This window comes from Acomys minous, assembly GCF_964271855.1.
Source record: "Acomys minous genome assembly, chromosome: 7".
Taxonomy (NCBI): Eukaryota; Metazoa; Chordata; class Mammalia; order Rodentia; family Muridae; genus Acomys; species Acomys minous.
Genome location: NC_140488.1, coordinates 41,633,332 through 41,655,841, shown reverse-complemented (window position 1 = coordinate 41,655,841; position 22,510 = coordinate 41,633,332). Strand labels below are relative to the sequence as shown.

Sequence of the window (22,510 nt, the reverse complement as noted above, 5' to 3'; positions counted from 1 at the left end):
TTGTGTACATATGGATATCAGAGAACAACCTTTGGGATTCAGTTCTCTACTTCCATCCTGTGGGTCCTGGGAATTGAGCTCAATTTGTAAAGCATGGCAGGAAGTGTTGTGACTTGTTGAGCCATCTCATAGGGCCTAGAAAGCAATTTAAACAGTTTTCCCTAACCACAGAAAGTAATTGCTTTCACAGTATTCAGTGAATACTCCTTATAGGCCTTCAGTGGGCCTGAAGATCTGTCATTTATAAAGAGATATCAGAGTTAGTGCATTTAGCTTCTTGAAGATTCGATGATATTTTATTATATTATTTTGATCAATGTATGCTTTTCAATGGAGTCTCATTGTGAAATTTTCTACAATGTGAAATGGAAACCTGAAAACCAATGACAGTGCAACCAGGCTAAATAATATTAGCTAATTTTTCTGTTGGCATGGTTCTCTTCAATTTCCTCATTCTTTGACCCTCCTCATTCCGATTTCTCCTGCTCAGAACATACACACACATAGCAATAAATCATGTTTCCTCATTTCCACGAATCAAGTTGATATTCACTTATTAGGATATTCTACCTGAGCCTGTATTTTGTATCTTTTAGTATTGCAAGACAAAGACATTTCCAAACAAGTAACTTTGGAACTAAATAACTGGCCATCCTCAGACATCAGAAATAGGCCAAAGAAATTATTTCAGTTGTCCATTCTTGTTTGCTACACTAGATCTAATGAGTCAAACCTCACCACGTACACTGAGGCTTACAACATCTGTGTAAGACCAAGCTGAATCAATATCACCTAGAAAACAAGACGAAAGCATGATTATGTTAACTGGTCAATTGTACTGTAGTAATTAATGGTTCACTTCATTATCCTCTTCATGGTTTAGTCTATAGCATGGCATGGGTGCCCTCAAATATATAAGATTAAGTATCATCGCTGTTATAAATGGTAGTATGGTTTGAAAATGGTGTTAAAGCATTCGGTATGCAATTTCACTTCACAATATAATAGCACAACCTTTTCGAAAACTTACCTGAAGATGCGAGATAGAATTTAAAAAATTCTTTGTGATATAATTATAACTTTTTTTCTGATCCAATAGTGCCTCCAAGCCTTGGATTTCTTGCACTCAAACCAAGTGATCCATAGAGACATAAAGAGTGACAATATTCTCCTTGGGATGGATGGTTCTGTTAAACTGAGTAGGTATTTTGATTCCAACATTTAAGAAAATATTAGGGAATTTCTGCTGCTCTACTGTCTTTCCTGAGAAGATGATGGCTACTAAAAGTGATATATCTAAAAACAGGGCTTAATTTGAACTAAAGAACCCATAGGATAGTCTCTTCCTATAAATTATGACCAGATACTTTTGGAATTAATATTTCAGAATATCTAATGGTATCTAGAATGGATTTGATGGCAAATAACTAACTGGAAAATGGAAAAGTCCTGTAAATATATGAGAAAGTATTGGAAAGGCTAATGAAAATGGCATCACTTTTGTCAGTAATTCCTAACCACTTTGAAATCAAGACTAGCGGAGAGATCAAGAAATGATCAGGATTTGAGCTAGGCAATTGTGGGACTCATTTTATCATTAAAAGAAAGTTCAACAGCATGGAAAAATAAACTATTGCAAAAAATATTTGGGCACATGTTAATAAATTTTTCTTCTCTACAGCTGATTTTGGGTTCTGTGCCCAAATCACTCCTGAGCAAAGTAAACGAAGCACTATGGTTGGAACCCCTTATTGGATGGCACCTGAGGTGGTAACTCGAAAAGCTTATGGTCCAAAAGTTGATATCTGGTCTCTGGGAATCATGGCCATTGAAATGGTGGAAGGTGAACCCCCTTACCTTAATGAAAATCCACTCAGGGTAAGTCAGGAAACTTCCTACCCCTTCCCCCAAAAAAGAGGAGGGAAAAGAAAAATACCATTTTATGATTCCTTCAACTGGTCAGAGCTGGCACTTTTTTTGGAACAAATAACACAGAGACAACAAGTTATGATGTATAAAGTGCTCTGCACTGGAAGTGCCTTGTTCTCAGTCCCTCTAGCATCAAGAGCCTTTAATAGTCTTTAATATACAGCTTTCTACTGTAAAACTGTAGAAATGGAAGAAAGAAAAGGTGAAGGAAGAAAAGGCATTTTTATCATATGTTAAAATACTTGACCTAGGAAACTCTTGTTTCATAATTACTTTAACACAGTAAAACAGTACATTCCCAGAACACTTACCATTTTTTAAGTTGGACATTTTTCTTTGCAATGATTCATAGAGCAAAAAACAGCTTGGTTGACAATGAATAAAACAGACATAAACATAGCACCAGCCTGATGAGATCACAAACTTAATTAGAAGACAGTCAATATGAAAATTATTTAGGGTAGAGAACTCAGTAATCTACTACATAATTGGAGGTTTGATCCTCAAGCACTTCAGTTACTTCTGCAAAGAAAAAAAATAAAATGAAAACCTCCACCTTGTAGGCTAACCCCACCGGCTTTACTCAGAGATCGTGTGGGTAAAAGTCAAATAAATACAAAAGAATCACTTGCTTAATGTAGAAATGGGTCAAAAGCTACTGGGGTGTAAAGAGCTTCACAGTAAAGCTGATGCTAGAATTCATATGCATAAAGGACACACGATTGTTGTTAAATGGAAATAGGCATAGATTCAAATCTACTCTTAAAACTCATACACAGCATCATTGCCATAGGTATTGTTTCTATCATTGTCATGAAGAGCCTAAGACTGTGTTTTGTCCTTGGGATACAAAACCCATTGCCATTAGTAATCAGTTAAGTGTATCCTAACTCTGTTTGCAAAATCTATATTCAACCCAAATACATGTGGCTTTCTCTATATGCAAAGAAATCTGTGAACTAAACATCTAGTTGTTTCTGCAATTGAAATTTTTGTAATTGAGAGCCATGCTTTCAATATGGAGGGAGAAGCCTCCTCTCATCCTTCCTCCGTTTGATTCCACTCTGGTATTTGGCCGCTGATCCTAGAAAACCACAGATATGAGGGAATGAATGCCCTAATGAATGCTACGGGGCTGTTAACACTTGTCTCACGAAACAATCTGCAGGTAAGATGTGTGCACTGATTAGCCACCTGCAGGGCTGAGTAGATGAGAAGGGGCATTTTCCCACCATTTGTGGACCAGCCCTTCATGCATTTAATCCGGTCCACCTCTGACCTGTGGAACAGCGCATCAGGACAATTAAGAGGCTTTTCCTTATTGTTTAACTACATTTTCCCATGAAGCAACAGCAAAGAAAGAACACATCAGGTTTGTTGTTTCTATAGATTTCCTCCTCTGAGTCTTCGAAGTTTAGTGGCACTAAGCAGATTACAGCTATTTTGCTTTCTGCCTTCTGCTGAGTAGTTTACAACCTGGGGAATTTAAGGATGAAATAAATGGTTCTGTAAGGCAACTGGTCTCAGTAATGCATTTATTGCTCTCTTCTGTTCCCCAGTCATAATTGATCTCTCTTTAGCTAGACTGGTAATTAGTAGGGGGGGTGGGGAAGGAAACAAGTTGTAATCTCCATAAGCGTCTTTTAGCCTGACATCAGAACTCATAATTAATAGCTTGTCTCCTAGGATCCATAGCCTTCTACCAAAACAAGTACTTACAGATTAATAAACCACAGAGTTCAGGAAGTCTACATTAAGACTATGACAAAAAGTGTGTTCAAAAAGACCACCTTGTTGAATTCCACTGATAAGGATTGACTAACGTTGTGCCTTACTCTCCTTATGGGATTAGGCCCCTGGGTAAATAATCAACTAGTGCGCCTGAGGCAGTCTGATTCTGAAGCCCTTTTCTTCTAGTTGCCAGAAATACTTTCAAGCTCTGCTTGTAAATGTTCTGTCTTTGAGTTTCCTTAGAGAAATGACAGTGGCCAAGATGCCTAGATGCCCTTATATGGGACTTCAAAAGAGTATTCACCGAACCCATGGGAAGATTGGAGACAGAAAGGTTCAGTGTGACACTGTAGAGATCCTACTCTTTTCTTGGATTCTGGTGACCAGTCATAGTGTTGGGAACTAGAAAATCATGCAACTTTAGAAGAGATATGAAAGAGCACTCAATTCTTTTTTAAAATATATTTTATTAATTTATTCATATCACATCTCAATTATTATCCCATCCCTTGTATCCTCCCATTCCTCCCTCCCTCCCATTTTCCCCTTACTCCCCTCCCCTATGACTGTGACTGAGGGGGACTTCCTCCCCCTGCATATGCTCATAGGGTATCAAATCTCTTCTTGGTAGCCTGCTATCCTTCCTCTGAGTGCCACCAGGCCTCCCCATCCAGGGGAAGTGGTCAAATATGGGACACCAGAGTTCATGTGAAAGTCAGACCCCACTCTCCAATCAACTCTGGAGAATTTCCTATCCATTGGGTAGATCTGCGTAGGGGTTCGAAGTTTACTGCATGTATTGTTCTTGGCTGGTGCCATAGTTTGAGCAGGACACCTGGGCCCAGATCCGTCCTTCATAATGTTCTTCTGGTAGGTTTCTAGAACCCTCTGGATCCTTCTATTTCCCCATTCCCCCATGCTTCTCTCACCTAGAGTCCCAATAGGATGTCCTACCCTCTGTCACACTTTCCTGGTGAGTGAAGACTTTCATAGGACATGCCCCATGGGCTAGTGTCCAGATATAAGTGAGTATATACCATTTGACTCTTTCTGCTTCTGGGTTAACTCACTCATCATGATCATTTCTAGTTCAATCCATCTTTGCTGATACTTAATGACAGCTTTCCTGCTTTTTTATATGACCAGGGAAATTCTAGACAGCTTGTATGTATCAAGACCATTAGGCATAGTTGAGAGAAGCCCTAACTACTGAACAACAGCAACGAAAGGTCAAACTGTATCCTGTTCCCTCCAATCTCTGGAACCTGTGCTGTGGATTGGAATGTCTGAGTTTGATGGCGTGTGTTCATTTGGAATTAAAGTCAGACATAAACTTCCTGAACACCAGAGAAGCAAGCAGACTTTGCTAGCACTCAGTCAATATTGTTTTGAATGTATTTCAGGGAGAGCTGGGAGCATTTCCTTCTTTTTCCATAAGCCACTGTAGAGCAGCAAACTTTATTGATGGGTTGTTGACACTCCTCTTCCTTTGAAGGCCTAAAAGGAGGGGAGAGTTGGGATAACTACAAGTAAAATAATTGTAGAATAGTAACAGTGTTTCTCTTTAATAAGAAAAAGTATTGCCTGTCAAATGATAGGAAGCCCTTAAGAATTCGGCACGGGAAAATGGGACTTGGCCATATAAAAACTGAAAGTTTCATGTAGATTATACAGAAGCAGACAGTTCAAACTAGTGAATTATGACCCAGAAGAAAGCCAAAGAAGAAACTGATTCCATAGCAAAGTAAAATCCAAGAAATTAACCAGGCGAAGAAAAGAGAAAGTTTAAAAATGTGGCCATCAGGGAGCCATTGTTGGCCCAGAGAGATTCCCATATCTGATTTTTTTTTATCATTCCTCAGGGAACTTAGAGGCTCAGATCGTTTGGGTATATATAACCCATGGATGTATATGTCTATTCCACTAATAAGTACCATACCATTGGCTAAGGAATTAAGTCCACAAAAATCAAATATCATTGTAAAGAAATGAATCTTGGGTTGTGGTTGTACATTTGCTCACTGAAGTGTCCACTCATATGTTTTATCTTATAGCTTTTGAAATATGAATTCACCAAGAAAATCAGGGTCTTCCTGAAACTAAAGATAACTTCTGACTTTTTGGTTTGGTTTCTGTTATGTCCTTTCTAATTCAGCCACAATATCAGCTTTAAAAAACCATTGGCACTCTGATCAAAACATTCCCAGAAAGTTTTTAGCTGAGCCTCTCAGAACACCAAGCTATTCTCATCAAGGACATCTATTACAGTGATTCTCAACCTTCCTAATGCTGTGACCCTTTAATAGAGTTTTTCACGTTATGGTATCCACAACCATAACATTATTTTCATTGAAAATTCATAACTGTAATTTTGCTACTGTGATGAATATTCATAATGTAAATATCTAATATGCAAGATATCTGATGTGGGACCCAAAGGGGTTAGGACCAACAGGTTGTTGATTTAAAACTTATTCCAAGAAGTAAGCTGGCCTTTTTGCGGTGCCTTTTACATTTCTTTTTCTTTCTTTTCCTTTTATTTCTTTCTGGTGTTGAAAAGAAGGAAATACTTCATCCTCACATGTAGGAGATGCTGATGCATGGGAAAAGACTAGAGAAATTTTTCTGGCATCTCTACTGACTTTACTGATTATGGGAGTCAAGGAAGGAGTTCTGTGTCAAGGTCTACCAGTCTGGAATCTGTTACCTTGTGTAGGTTACTTCTTGGTTGGGCTCTATTTCCTTGCTGCTTTAGATGATTACAGTTTGACTAAGAAGTTGTCTGCCTAGTGTGAACCACAAAGCCCTAGACTCCATGGAGTTTCTTAGGCTATTGAAGGGAACAAGAGTCAGGGTTCTTGGTTCCATTGGGGCATTTCCTCTTTAATTCATTTCCTTTGTTGTGATATCCAATGAGATGCACCTAGACAAAGACACAAATGTATGTTTCTGTTTATTGATTCTGTGGGCTTTGGTTTTAGGTAGCTATACCTTTCTCTGACCCTGCCAGGAAGATTGTAGTGTTGGCTTTAAGTGTACTTTCACGGAAGTGACCTTTAGAAAGCATCTAGACAGCCTATCTCATCACCTCCAGACCAAATGTGCCCTCTAGAATATAAGGATCACCCTCCATCTTACAGAGCAAAAAAGTTTGACCATAGTGTGAAACATGCTGTGTGGGGGACATGACAAAGTCACACTGATACTAATCATATAAAATACTGCAGTGGTGAGCTACTGAAATTAACAGTGTAGGGAGTGATTATTAAATATAGTCACCTTTTCAGTGGTAGTTCTTTCTCAATTTAACTTTTAAATTTCTTGGCTAACAAACAATAATTATACATATTATCGGAGTAGAGTGAGATTTTTTTAATTAATTTATTTATTTATTAATTCATATTACATCTCAATTGTTATCCCATCCCTTGTATCCTCCTGTTCCTCCCTCCCTCTGACTTTCACCATATTCCCCTCCTCTATGACTGTGACTGAGGGGGACCTCCTCCCTCTGTATATGATCATAGGGTATCAAGTCTCTTCTTGGTAGCCTGCTATTCTTCCCCTGAGAGACACCAGGCCTCCCCATGCAGAGGACATGGTCAAATATGGGGCACCAGAGTTCATGTGAAAGTCAGTCCCCACTCTTCACTCATCTGTGAAGAATGTCCTGTCCATGGGCTAGATCTGGGTAGGGGTTCAATATTTACTGCACATATTGTCCTTGGTTCCTGCTATAGTTTGTGCAGAACCCTTGGGCCCAGATCTGCCCATCATTATGTTCTACTTGTAGGTTTCTAGGACCCTCTGGATCCTTCTATTTCCCCATTCTCCCATACTTCTCTCTCTCTCTCTCTCTCTCTCTCTCTCTCTCTCTCTCTCTCTCTCTCTCTCTCTCTCTCTCAAAGATTTATTTATTATTCTATATATAGTACTCTGCCTGCATGTACACCCACAGGCCAGAAGTAAGTGACAGATCACATTATAGATGGTTGTGAGCCACCATGTGGTTGTTGGGAATAGAACTCAGGACCTCTGGAAGAGCAGTCAGTGCCCTTAACTGCTGAGCCATCTCTCCAGCAAGCGAGATATTTCAATGCATTGATCACATCAGGATAATTAGCATGTTTATCTCCTTACCATTACAGGATGAGAGAAATGGAGCAATAGAAGAATGAAGCCATCCTATGTTCTGGCCTATATTCTTATTTCTCTCTCTCTTCATTCTACCAACTGCCTTCCCTCCTGCTGTCCCTTGGCTCCTGCCCTTGCCTTCCTCTCTTCTGTTTCCTCTCATTATCACAGCATCTCACCTTTCCCTGACTTCCTGGACTGTTTTTTTTCCTGATTTTAAAAAAATCGACATGGTTATCCTAACTCACACATTCAAATGCCCCGTAGTTCCAAACCATGAGTATTGCTAAGGTCATGCAGTGTCACATCATGAATGCAAGTTGCCTGTTACACATTTCTTAACAATGAGCACATGGGCTGTCAGAGTCATCTGGTATTTATTTTATGTCATTGGCCAAAGCTTTCAGCTTGGAAAAAAAGTGTTCCAAGGCTAGTGTGGCACTTAATCAGTCAGTACTACCTAATTACCTTTTATTATCAGTCTAAAAGGTAGATCCCTAAGTTAATTCTAAATGGCTCTTTAGGGATTAAGCAGCAAAACAACAGCTCCTCATAATCTGGTGACAGATGAGAATTTGTGTGTAAGATAATATAGAGGTAAATTGGACTACAATGCTATATCATACTGTAGTGTGAAGTTGAAACAAAGTATGGCATGCAGTAGTGTGTGTACATATAGTGGTTTCTTTTTGCAGAGTGGATTCTATTAAACTTCTTAGAAAAACAAGGAATGTCAGAGCCTTTCACACAATTCCTAAGCACACAAGAAGAAGTAATATGTTCTGGCATTTAACCTGTTAAATCCCAGTCATGAGTAAACTAAATCCTAAGGTGTCAACTTGCTTGTTGCCAAATATTGCTCATAAAGCACTGAGTTTAAAAAAAATCTAAAATGAGAACAGAATCAGGACAGCAGGAGGTTGTAGGAACCATGCAGAATACAAAATACAGGAATTCAATTATTCCTCCAATTAGATACACTAGTTTTCTCTTAATATTTGGGTAAATTCAATTGCACATAAATACTGGCAATATAAACCCTCAGTATGCACCCCCTACACACACACACACACACACACACACACACACACACACACACACACACACACAAATCCCCCCTCCAGCAATGTATGTACCCTTTGCTCTTCATTTTCAAACTAGCAGAGAAGTAGAGGATGATTGACCACAGGAGTTCCCAGTTCCTCCGTACATGGGAAAATACATGAAGTATGCCAGGTGTTCACAGATAGCATGCCTCATTACTTGACTTCTCTTGTCTGCCTCTGCTGAGAGACTGAAAAGTAAGAGAGGGTGACATGCAGAAGTTAAGAGCATGGAGTCAGAACTCATACTCCCTGGATTCAAATATTGATGATTTCTATATTGTTAAAAGTATGACATTGGGCAGGTTATTATTCTTAACCCCACAGGAGATTTTCTTTTGCTGTCAGTTAAGAATCATACTATCCTACCTCAGGAAATAGTTGTGTGGATTATATGAGATGATAATGATGTTGTTCATAAAGCAAGATTGGTTATTATATATGTGCTACTATAATATATGTAATGAAATCAATTATATATTTATACTTGCAATGATCATATACCGATGTTGACATATAAGTAACCTTCTTACTCATGTTGTTCAATTATATTGTATGTTCAGCAGACTTTGAGTGTACTAGATTGGGAATCCATTCACTATGTATAAAATAATTGCCACGGGAAAATGGACTGTGAGTTCCCAATACTCAGCTTACAAAAAGATTTTTCCACCCTAACCTGTCCTTTTCATAAAGTGCTTCATTATATTGCTATTGGGACTTCTTAAACTCGCAAGCAGATTTCCATGAAAGTCTCTTGGTTTGTTTTCCAATGACTTAACGTAAATATTATAAACTGCTATAATGAACTTAAGTCACAAACTAAAGCTTTTTAATTAAATAGTCTTATTGCAACACTGCCATAATGGAAATTTATGGGTTACATATGGATTGTCTTGGCACTTCTTTGGAGAAATGTGGTAACTTCCACAGTGAAGGATTTGATCTTTTTCAAGTGAGGAAATTGCCTATAAGGTAAATTTAATTCTTTCTCCAATTTGATACATTGGTTTTCTCCTAATATTTGGGTAAATTCAGTTGCACATTAGAGTTAGGGAAAACTTTAGGGGTTGTATGTTGTTGTCAGGCTATTTATAGTTGTCATGGGGAGTCTGCAATACTACAAATGTTTAGGTACTGTTTATACAGTGAAAACAGCTACCATTTTATTTCTGCAAATCTTATTTCTATTACAAATACAGTCTATGAGTAATGGCCCTATATTGCCTCACCTTAGGAGAAATATAACCTACTTGATGTTCTAATATGTTCTATTATAAGGGCCATCCCTGTTCAGTGTCAGCTAAAAAAAAAAGAAAAATTTAAAAACATGAAGTTTCTCAATACAATTTTTTCAAGTTCCTGAAAGCACTTGTTATCTCCCTTTCATCTCTGTGTTTGTCTGAATCAAACATGTGGTGCTTAGCTTGATCCTGATGTGTCCCTCCCTGTGACAGTATGTCCTTATATACACTACTCATAGAGCATTCTTATTTCTCCCCCAATCAGTAGTGGCAGTTAATATGCTCACATGCCAGCTTTGCCAACTCAAATATTGTGGGTTTTATGTTTTGCTTATTTTCTTATAATCTGACTGGATAACTTATTTTCCAAACTTTAACCTTTATATTTTGTGTATCAATTCATTATATTCCCAGAGCAACTAAATTTGTAAACTTTGGTTTTTATTATACATCGTTCAAAGTATTCATTTTCAGAAAATGACTTCAAAATTCAGAGATGATCATGGTATAGTTTTTCCTTTCCTTAGGCTCACAGTCAAGGAGGGATGACATATCTGTAAATAAATTAAAAAAAAGTATAACCAAATGCATTGTAAAAATAGATTTGTGGATGCTGAATCTCAAAAGAGAAGGAGGGCAACTATCCTTATTGCTTGGGTTGAGGGACAAAAGATATTCAGTGCTAAAACAAAAAGCGGTACTCTAAAAGATGCTTTAATACTGCATCTACCTGAGACAGATGCCAAAGACTAAAGAGGAGATAACATTCGAGTCAGTGCCAGTCAAGTAACAGTTTACCAGATACTAGAAGGAAATGAAGATAGCAGGAAAGCAGAGAAACAGTATTTCCTGTTCAGAATTATGCAACAAATTGGTGTGACTAATACATGAGCTTTGGCTAGTGTGTATGTGTGGGAGTGGGAAAAGAAAGTCCCTAGAGTGAGAATAGAGCAGAAGAAAGCTGACAAAGGAAGCATAAATGAAATCATACCATATGCCATGCCAATCCTTACTGTGTCCTGTGGACCAATGAAATGTTGGCTGGAATGATAAATAGGAAGCAATGCAAAACACTTTTGACTGAAACCGTGTACATATGAGCATAAGTTCCTAAAATCTCTATGATTTCTCTAACTTCTCCTTTCTCCCTTAAATTCTCTTGGAGAAGAATTTGGGGCAATACCATCTGAAACCCATATCTTTGGACAATAGGAGAATACTAAGATCTTTTAAGTAGATAACTGAGTGACGAAATGAAACGTGTGTTAAGATGCAGTTGTTAAATGGGGTGTGATTAAGCACAAAAGGATCCAAATAGGACAAATCAGTTGGGACAATGCTAAAGTTGTCTGAGAAAAAGTACTTATCTTAAGCCAAGATAATGGTGATAGAAAGAAGTGGATGACTATGAAAGCCATACAAATGTTGCATTGGTAGAACCTAGTAGAATAAACTGTAGGAAGTTGGGAGGTTGATGGTGTGAGGGAGGAGAACACAGTGATGACCCTGTGCTTTCTTGCTTACACTAAAAGCAGCTATACAAAATCTCTAGTTTACTTTCTAATGGTCAGTTCCTTTTCTTCAACTTTTCAGTTATTTTTTAAAAGCGGCACACCATCACTCATGGCCAGATTTCTTTTACCCAGTCTTCTTCATCTAAGACTTGACTTTGCTGCTAAAACCCTTTTTGTTTTCATTGTTGTGTTGGCTATGACTGTATTTGTGTCTCATTATCAAGGCAGTGGGTAGCAATTTTCTTTTTTATGAAGACAACCCCCAGCTTACACACAGGATATGTTCCAAAAGTTCATTTTTTAAGTTAATTATTTGGACCCTACAGTGCATTTTTTCCATAGAAATAGCCTTATACATAGTGATTTGGTTCCCAGGCCAGTCAACAAAGACCAGTTTAGTCCATAATGCAACTGAACATGTGGGTTTTTGCAATGGTAATTAGGTTGAAATAATACTGTTGCAATTAAAATGGAAACAATAATTGAAAAAGAAATAATCTGAAGATTTTTTTCCTTGAAGGGCAGTGTTTGATGAAAAACATGTTTAATCCTCCGAAGACAAAGTAGAATAGAGGAGGACTGGATGCCACAGTTTTAAAAATGCATTTTAAGTAATGTTTCAGGGTGGGGTCAAAATAATAAAGTCAATATTGTGTTCATAATAGGAAAACTTGAAAGTTGAAAAATACATTTTAAGAATCAAGTCAAAATTAATTGTAAAGCCAGGGTGAGCTTCTTTTAACAAGCTTTTGTCTTAACTTTTTTCTTAATATATGTAATTTTATAGATCATGTTCATTGTACAAAGTGATATCTTTCAGAAAGGTATTTTGATTCATGTGTTAGTGTGTACTTGGAAAAGTCTGACCCCCATTTGTCTATCCTGACATCCACTGCCCATCCCCTTTCTTTTCCTTAATAGCTTCTCTTCTACTTTCATGTCGTATGTACACACACAAATATGTATGTGTGTGTGTTTGTTTGTGTCTTTGTGTATGTGTGTGTGGTGTGAAAAAAGAGAGAGAGAATGAGAGAAAGAGAGAGAGGGAGAGAGAGAGAAATCTAGATATCATTTATGAAAGAAAACATGTTTGTCTCTCTGGGTCTGGCTTCTTTTATCTTCTCCATTTCTGTCCATTGTCCTAGGAATGACATTGTTTTAAACCTCCTTCAATAAGTCTAACAATCGTAGTTAAGGTACATCCACGTGATGAACTTCTACTATAACAATAACAACTACTATTAATGAAGGATAAGCAAGTCAACAACCAATCAGGTTGTCAGCAGTACAACCTATTTTCTGTCCCACCTTTCAGCAGAAACCATGTCCATATTATCCTCTAAAGCATACAGAATATGAATAAGAAAAACATAATTTTACTATGTATATGCCAATTAGATTTGGATCTTTTTCTTTATAGGCCTTATATCTGATAGCCACTAATGGAACCCCAGAGCTCCAGAATCCAGAGAGACTGTCAGCTGTATTCCGTGACTTCTTAAATCGCTGTCTTGAGATGGATGTGGATAGAAGAGGATCTGCCAAGGAGCTTTTGCAGGTGAAAATAAAATAGGGCAATTTACAAAGAGAAAGATAACATTGAGCTTTTCTGTGTTAATGTGTAACAGAAAAATATCTCTGTTAAAAGACGTGTAGTTAGAGTTAGACCATTGTTGTTAGACCCTGGACAACACAAGTAGAGACATTCATCTATTACATGATTGATTGATTGATCATGTTGCCTTGCCTTTTAAAGAAGAATTTGCATTCTAATCTATAATTCTCTTTTGTTCTTCCTGAAATTTGATTCCTCAAAGAAAAACAAACCAAAATGTGTCTCTCTGATATTGTTGGGGTTTTTTGTTCTATATTTTACTTGTGCCTCTGAATGCTATATGCGGGTGCTCTTGGCCAGAGGTGGTTGTCTATACAACTATGCAATTTTTTTTCATGATATTTGCTACCCTAATGCTTTACTGGTCAAAGCCCTTTTGTTTGTGATACCAAATGGCAGATGCCAGCTTGCCTGGGTGAGTACCATGCAGTTCAGACTGTCTCTGTAACCATTTGTCTTTTTTAATGGCTCTCAGGACTAATATAGAAGATAATAATTGGGGACTGTTATCTCCCAAACTCATTACATATATAGTCTCACTCAGTTCTTACAACAGTGTGGGGGGAGTTGTTGTGACCCTATTTTGTAGATGCGGAAACAGAGGCTCACACAACTCTTGAATGGCAAATGAGTTCTAATTTGAGCTATGGATTGCTTGATTTTCCACCATACATGAAATGAAAACTAATGTAGATTTTTCAAAGATATATGAATTTGACAAAGCATCACATCCCTAGGACTATACAAGTGGTTTCACTGCTAGAGACCATTCCTTTGGGATGAATATCAAGACTTGTGGCATCTAAGAACAACTGTTTGTTCTCTCTTTGACTTTGAGTAGATAAACCCATTAAACAAAAGGTCCAATACTTGGATATACAGAGTGCTAATCATACACTCACTGTGTTCTACAGTAATTCTTTGCATGAAAATTCTGTTCCAATTGCTTCTAACAGTCTTTTGGAGACAAGGACCCATGTCTGGGGGAAAAATTCTTAACACAAGAGCTAATCTTATGTATAGGAACTGAAAAGGCTGCACCATTACACCATCCCTTTTCTGCTGTGAGCATTTTTCAGATCATCACAGGGTCCTAAAGTATTGACTCTCTAATGACACTTTGTTAATCTTCTAATTGATCCTCAAATTATAAATGCAAAACATGACTTGCAAGTGCTTCACTTCCACATCTTTCCAAGCTTGTCACCACATATATATCCCTCTCACACCTTCCCCCTTCCCCAAGGATGTCAAAGATACAGAATCATCAATGTAAACACATGGATAAACAGAGCATAGGGAAAAGTATCTAATTATCATACAGGTGGAACTGAACTTCATTGTTCTGACTCCAAAGCCCCTGTACTTTGTGCCACACAAAAGGACTCCGTTGTGGAGATTTTAACATTCCTTTCAAAATGCTGAATTTAAAATGGAAAGCAAGCACACTAGAGGAAATGTCTAGAAGACAAATCAAAATGTAGGACAGGAGAACAGGGATGCCATCAGGTCACACACACTATTGTGTTTGTGAGTCATCCCCATAAAGCTGATGATGGGGTGAAACTGTGACTAAAATGAGATCTATAAGAAATGAATTAGCAAAAGAAGTTAAGGAGAGCTACATTATAGTGAGCAAGAGGCAGAAAGCGGAAGTAGAGAAGGGAGGAGGCGAGTCAGAACACATGCACCAGGGAAAGGCCTGAGGTAGTAGACTGTCACAGGTCCGCAAAGAAGCAAACATTTGAGAGAAGGAAAGGAGATTAGCTTGCTTCGACTCTTGTTAATGAGCCAAGAGAACGAATGGAGACACAGCTATTGGGTTTGGCAGTAAGGAGCCAGCGGTTTCAGAGTAAAATTGATTTTAATGCTCAGTTGAAGATGCTTTTTCAAGCCTGAGAGCAGCTCCAACACCATTCATCAATTTAAGAAATGGAGAGTCTGGCCATTACTGAGTGAAATTTTCCAAGCTCTATACAAAAGAGTTTCTATCTGTGCCAAGTAAATTTCCATAGGGTACCATGATATGGAAAGACCAAAAAGAAACCAAAAGAAAAAACTCTGAAGAACAAAAGCTGGTGGGGATTTTTTAATTAAATACTGTCTCAAGGAGTGCTCAAAACACATTTCAATGAAAAAGAAGATATTTGAAGTTATAAAGTTACACCAATGCAGTGGTTCTCAACCTGTGGGTCATAACCTCTTTGGGCTTCATATATCAGATACCATGTATATTTACATTACAACTCATAACAGTAGCAAAATTATAGTTTTGAAGAAGTTATGATTTTATGGTTGGAGGTCAGCACAACATGAGAAACTTTATTAAAGGGCTGAAGAATTAGGAAGGTTGAGAACCAACTGCTCTACCGGGAAGGGAGAATTCTAGTAATTCCTCTTTTTTTTCCCCCTTCCTTTTACAGCATCCGTTTTTAAAATTAGCCAAGCCTCTCTCCAGCCTCACTCCTCTGATTATCGCTGCAAAGGAAGCAATTAAGAACAGTAGCCGTTAGAAGTGCAAGCCTTACCCCTCACCTTCTCCCTGATGAGTAAGACTGAAATAAAAACTCTGCTGCAGGAAATGTGCAAGAAAAGACAGTCAATTGGGGTGGGGGTTCTTTAACTTTCAAGTGAATAGAAACTTCTTATAAGCCTTTTTCCTACTTCCCTCAGATTATGTAATTTATTTGTAAGCCTGAACCGCAGCCCACACAGGGCAGCAATGTAGAAGTGGCCGTTAAGTGGTCACTTCCACCGTGAAGCGAAAGAGCCAGTAGTGAATCCCCTCATTTTGTGCATTTACTTTGAAGAAAAGGATTTCTCAAAGATGCACACTCCCTCTTCATAGTGTTGTGTTTGTTTTTAAGTTAGAGAGTAGTCCCTCTTGCATTCAAACCTCTTTCAAATCCCCTTACCCAATGTGATGTTTTTTCACTTGCATTGTCATTAGATGTCCAGAATAAAAAAATAAAAGATGTCAAAATGTTTTTTAAAAAGAAAGCAAAAAAGCAAAGAAAAAAAAAAAACAAAAACAAGCAAAAACAAAAAACAAAAAACAAGTGCTGTGTGAAGCTGTGGACGTCCATGCCCTAATAGAGTCGCAATTTTTTATTCTTCTTCTGTAGTGGTGGCTTGGTTTGTGTACCTATTTTTCTGCATTTGTATTGGAAATGGTTTCCTTTATGACATTTTCCAAAAGCAGAGAGGAATATGGGTGTTCAGGATAGGCTTTTAAACGTTGTTGTGTCTAAACAAAGCTCTAATTGTGAGATACTGTCACATTTTATATGGATGCTTATGTAGTAGTTGAATTGTCATGTAAAGCAGCTTGTTGGCCTCTGTGATGACAGAAAAAGGACACACTGAAAATGTGGCAGCGCTGCTGGGTGAGTCCAGGTCCTAAACTTAGGATATCCTGATAGGAGAAACCTTACTTACACAAAGATGGGACTTTCTCTGAGAGCCAAAGGGAAAATGCAGAACTCCTCATTGGGCAGTAAAGAAGCAAGGATAATAGGGAAAGTAATCCTCTCCTGTGCTCCTGTAACATACGCATTGTACAACAAGCACATTCTGAGGAACTACATCCATTCGTCAACATTCTTCATAATACAAATGATTCATTTTGACAATTTGTAACACTTAAGAATTTTTTAAAGAGCAAGAGATCAGAGATACAATAAAGAATTCAACTCAATAAGAATTGGAAAATCAGTGAACACAACATCCCAGCCAACACTTGGCTCTAAACATTTGATACTGATTTTCTTATGTATCTCTCTGATCTCTTTTGAGGGATATGGTATGTACTTATTTAGTTACTTGGGCTTTTGTCCTTTAAAAGCCTATTCATACAGATGTTGGAAGTTCACCAAGAAAATAATTTTGATCTGTATTCATATATCCCAAGAAATAGTCCAAATGAATTCCTTTTGTGGCTTGAGGAAAATTACCAAATTTGACTATTATTTTACTATTTGTATTTATTAAAATGTATTAGTTAATCTTTTGAAAGTAGAAAAACATCTGGATGGTGTCTACATAGAAAAAGATATGCATCTCTATTGAGTATATAGTCAGTTGTATGAATTCTAGAAAGTTGTTTCTCTATGCCTTTGAAAAGCCAACAAACTGGGCTATACAGCATGTCTTACATTGTAGAGGCAGAAAATCTGAAAAGAATTTATCTACATTCAGTGAGAGGAGGAGAGCTATGGTGCCTGCCTCTCTCCTCTAGGAGGTACATCTGTTCATGCAACTAAGATGAAAGCAGGTTCTCTAGAGTTTCTGCTAATCATATGTTTATGTTAAGAAGATGATACCACTGGTGGACTTCCTATTTTCCTACATTAAAAAATTAAGAAGGGGTTTACCCCTTCCCTGAAAATATCCACCATGGAATAAAAGACAAATGTGAAGAGAAAATCAAGGGATTATATTAATTTCAAGTTTATTTTGCAAAGAGGTATCTGGGCCTAAATTTTCTAAATGTCACGCCTCTTTAGTGAGAGAGGAGAAACATTAATTTTTTACTTTATTTTATTTTAAAGTAAGGATTTTTCCCACTTGTAGTGCCAGGGAATTCCATAAAATACCTGGGATGCAAATAGAGTTCAATTGACTGATGGCTCTGCTCTGCTAGTAGAGAGAGCCCAAACCCTGGTTGGGAAGGCTAAGATATCAATTAACATCCTTTGCATGGTGTAAAGGCCTTTGTTGTTGCTGTTGTTATTGTTGTTACTGTTGTTGTTGTTGTTGTTGTTGTTATTTCTATCGTTGTTATTATTTAGAGGACCCTGGAGCAGTGATCCTTCAGATCACTGGTGGCAGAGAAATTACTGTTCTTTATGCTCTCCACGCAGCATATTCACAGTGAGGGGCCAGGTACCTATTTACCATCACTTTGTACCAAGATCTCATCATCTGTTCCAGTAGCCAGTACTCATACAAGATTATATCTATGTACATGTTCAAATGAGAACAGCTTCTAAAGTCTTGGACTTGTGTTGAAGAGTTTTACATATTTCTAATAAGTATTAGAGAGAAACCATTCCTCATGCCAAAATGATGCTGAAGGGTCCATATTTGGCATACTTGAACAACTTGGCCTCCATATGAGTAATGGTTTATTCCCTTTCCTTGATTTTGTTTTGAGCTCATCTTAATCTGGGTGAGCCTATCCAGATCTTTAACATTACTAGTGTGCCCTGAGACATTTGTGGGCACATTTTTGAATGTTGATTCAAAATGTCCTGAGGTAGGAATAGGGCAGTGGGGAAGTCAGGGAAGGGTGAGAAGCACAGTAAAGATTATTTATTTAAGAAAGAATAGAACATTAATATTGTAGCTAGGATCCAGTTCGCTGTCATAATCCCATGAGGATTTGGGGATGACACAATCTCCCTAAATCAATCACCATGTTGGGTAATGACCTCGTTCTTGTTGATCTTGTCTATGTGTCATTGTAAATATTTGTGCGTCCATGCACCATTTTGGCTACTGGATGGCCAAGTCACATGAAAAGATTTAACTCAAGTATTTATTCTTCAATTGTGTTATTCAGATTTCTTTCAGGCTTGTGAATTGCACCTACAATGTTTTAGTTTAACCACCTAGTCCTCACATCTTTCTCCCCTGTGAAGCACATTCCATTGTTAAAAGAAAAAAGAAATATAAATTGCTTCCTGTTTTCTGTATAACCGTCTTAATAGTTTGAGATGTTTGTCTATAATGGGTATTTCTCACCTCAAAGATCGTGTAAATAATTCTATTCATTTCCTGAGTGGGTCGTTTATTTCTAATGAGGCTGCCAGTTCTCAGAGAGAGTCTATAATGAAGTCACTTTTAAATAACACAAACAGGGATTCCATCTATGTAAAAAAGGAAGTGTGCATATGAATAAAGACTGGGAACACAGATAATTGAAATGAGTTGTGGTAGGGTGGTGGGATTATATGAAAAATTTTTTGTTCAGAAATTTTCTTTCTTAGATATTGTTATATTATTAATTTAAATAAGTAAAAAACAGAAAGGGAACTATAGAAACATAGAAGAGATGCCAGAAGCAGATGCCTCTGGCCAGAGCCCAGAGCATGCAGGGCACAGATATTTCCTAGTTACAATTATTCTGTAGGCTTTATACTTGCCTGGGTACTGAGGTTGGCACACGCTCAGGTATGGCACATGCTTTCTTGTCAGAATATTGTCTGAGACAAAGCTAAGGAGACATCGCTGCTAGAACTTCAAACGCATTCTTCTGCTATAAAACAGGCTGCCCTCAGCTTTGGTATGGCATCTGGGTGTCTATTTTGTTTGCCTTAGATTGGAGGGCTGACAACTTGATTAGTCCCAATGATAATACTTGTTCTGGATGCCACCTGTCTAGATTGTTCTAAAAGATTTTTAAGGTCAATTTCGGAAGAATAGAAGGATAAAAGAGCTATCTCCCATCATTTCCTTGCACAACAAGACCTATCATTCTTGTAGGATTCTTCTTTAAATGACAATAGGAAAATCCTTTTGGTTTCGATAGAAATTATCATATTCAATTAAACCTAACTACGAAATTTTTAAAAGAAATATTTAAGATTGTCAGCATCCAGTTCTAGTCCTATTAGTTTTGCCTTGGGATGGTCTTCTTGTGCTGCATAATTAGAGCTTGTAGGCAGCAATCGAGGTTTGTTTTGTTTTGTTTTGTTTTAAGAGAAGGGGAGACCAGCCACCAAAGGAGAAGAATTTCCTTCTAACTCACCAAAGAAATTTTAGGTGAGGACTTCAACAATTATGTTACATAGTGTCGTCAAAAGCAGACCATATCCCCAGAAAACTGCTAAAGGTTTACTTAGCTACTCACAATGTGATGGAAGTCTTCACCCTGCCATCCCAGTTGAACCTTGTCCTGTTCTGCACTCTTTGCAGTTAATATTTACTCAAACAAGTGAATGGTGTGTGGTGTAAACATCTCCCAGTCTTGGAAGAAGCCTGAAATTCATCATTTGTAAACTGACAGTCTATGGGCCTGGGATTTGGAATAACCTTAACACACAATACTGAACATATACTTGCATGTGGATTGGAAAGGAAACACATAGGGCCTTGGGAATAAGGAAAATGTTTCTCCTATGAAAGAGTTTTTCCAAAAGACTTATCTCTACTATAAGTCTTGGTTGTTTAGCTTTGGGTTTTATCAATCCTTTTCTGCTCCACACTCCATTAGCGGTCAAATATATCTAACCCATCTTCTCATGCATGGGAATGTCTGTTTATCAATAAACAGTATCTCACTAAATCTGCAAATGTGGGGATCGAGATATCACCATGTGCACACCTCTGACTATAAATACAGTGTCAACTTGTAGCATTGAACTTGCAAGGGGAACTTATAAAATCTAATTAGTGCCACCAGCGTCTCCACAGAAGTGGTCATCAGGTGAATGTTGTTCTATAATACCAGTGGGAAGGAAAGTACTGTGTTCACCTGATTTGGTACCTAGGCAAAAACTGACAATAATGCTAGAGAATGAGTCAGATGTAGTAGAAGTAACCATACTCAGGAAGGAGACCTAGATGTTATCATGGGCGTTTTACCTTACTTGTTATGTGACCTCAAGCAAATCACTTCACCTTTCTACTTATTCATCTATAAAATAAGGGTATTGAGTTAACTACTCTTCAAGGTTTCTCCAAAAACTTGACATTGGGGTAACAGTTTGCCTTGCAAATTCAACCTGCCAAAGTGCTGGCAAATATCACAAGCTGAATCTCTTATGTTGCAGCTACGTAGAACTATGTACAATGGAAAAACTCAAGTAAGTGAAGTTAACACCACTAGGGAATGTTGATGAAACTCGTGGAAACCTTCCAACTTCAAAATTGTTTTGTTTTTATTATAATGTCTTTTTTCCACTTAATGTTCCCAGTTTTCATTTTCTATACACTGTATGCAAAGTCTGGTTTCCATTAAGCTGTGGCTAACATTTGCTACTAGAACAGAAACTCACTGTCACATTTCATCGAATAAAACTGTACTTGGGCCTCTCTTTTCCTATGAAGCAGTTATGGGCCTTAGAGCATTAAAGTAGAAATGGCACAGGATGGCAAAACCTAAGCATTTTAATGGCGAAGACCACAGTGTGGACCTATGTACTTACAGGTTGCAAAAAGAGCAACAGAAAGACAGTCGCATGCTTTTAGCTGACAAATTAGGTGTTGGGATCAAAGAAAGTAATTCTCATGGAAATTCCCACAGCAGTTGGCTAGTTATAGGAGCATGCTGTTGAAGAAGAAGGTAAACTAGAACTTAGTTTGGTGGATGGTCCCTACTGCCTGCCTACAGCAGAGTGCCAACCAGCCCTGAGTGTGAAATTCAAGTTCAATGTGTGTGCTTGTGTGTGGTGTGCTTTTTTGACCCGCATATACTATATTCACTAGTGATGGTAAGATCTTTCACCATTAATGGGTTGTGTTTAAAAATCTCAGTACATCCGACAGTAGGAGCCAGATCGCAAAGATACTGACATCTACTGGGATTGAACTCATAACATCCTGATAAAAGAAATTGAGAAGGATCTTCATTTTCACTGTTTATCGGAGTTGTATCTCATTTTGCTGTGCATAACTTTTGTCAAAATGTGTTATTTGTAAATCCATGTGTAGTGAAATTCTTCTGTAATTTTGGATTAACGGTAGTTATGGTCTTCTGTTTGTTTGACTTTTAAGTAAGTCATTTCTGTTGTAGACTTGCTGATGGTATGATGCCATCCCTCTGCCCTCAGCAGCTGATCTTTTTGAGGATTTTTCATTTCTGGTATTGTTATTTTAAATTGTGGTTGAAGCAATAGAAATTTGAAATATGGATTGTGCATGACTGTGTCTTGAGTGTAAAAATATTGCAGTTTGAAACTTGGACCTAAAGTATTGCAAATAAAATGACAAACATCAATTACCTGTTGCTGGCCTCTTCTGTTACTCTCTTGCCCTACTCTGATTTCATCAATCACTTTGCCTCTTTCACATTTTAGAGGGTATCACTCACTCTCTTACAGGTACAGAGGTGATCAAATGGCTAGCATTTTACCAATACAGGAGATACACCAAAGAATCTCCCACTGAATAACTCAGATTCTCTGTTGAGATCAAAAAAGTAAATGTGTATACTCAATACAGAGCAAAAACTTGGTAGATCCCAAAGGGAGATGAAGGAAAATCACCATAAGAACTTACATGTAAGCAGCTAGTCAA

The 22,510-nt window shown here is 37.7% G+C and overlaps 1 protein-coding gene across 7 annotated transcripts in view; it reads left to right on the top strand.

Annotated features, from left to right (window-relative positions):
- Positions 1-22,211, top strand: part of PAK3 (p21 (RAC1) activated kinase 3) — a 278,537-nt gene extending 256,326 nt beyond the window's left edge. For all 7 annotated transcript variants that reach the window (XM_084789227.1, XM_084789225.1, XM_084789224.1 and 4 more), the window contains 4 exons: positions 1,100-1,199; positions 1,682-1,878; positions 13,076-13,213; positions 15,694-22,211. In XM_084789227.1, the coding sequence (XP_084645353.1) occupies positions 1,100-1,199; positions 1,682-1,878; positions 13,076-13,213; positions 15,694-15,783 (525 nt within the window). In that variant the 3' untranslated portion in view covers positions 15,784-22,211. The remainder of the gene's footprint in view (positions 1-1,099; positions 1,200-1,681; positions 1,879-13,075; positions 13,214-15,693) is intronic.
- The last annotated feature ends 299 nt before the right edge of the window (positions 22,212-22,510 follow it).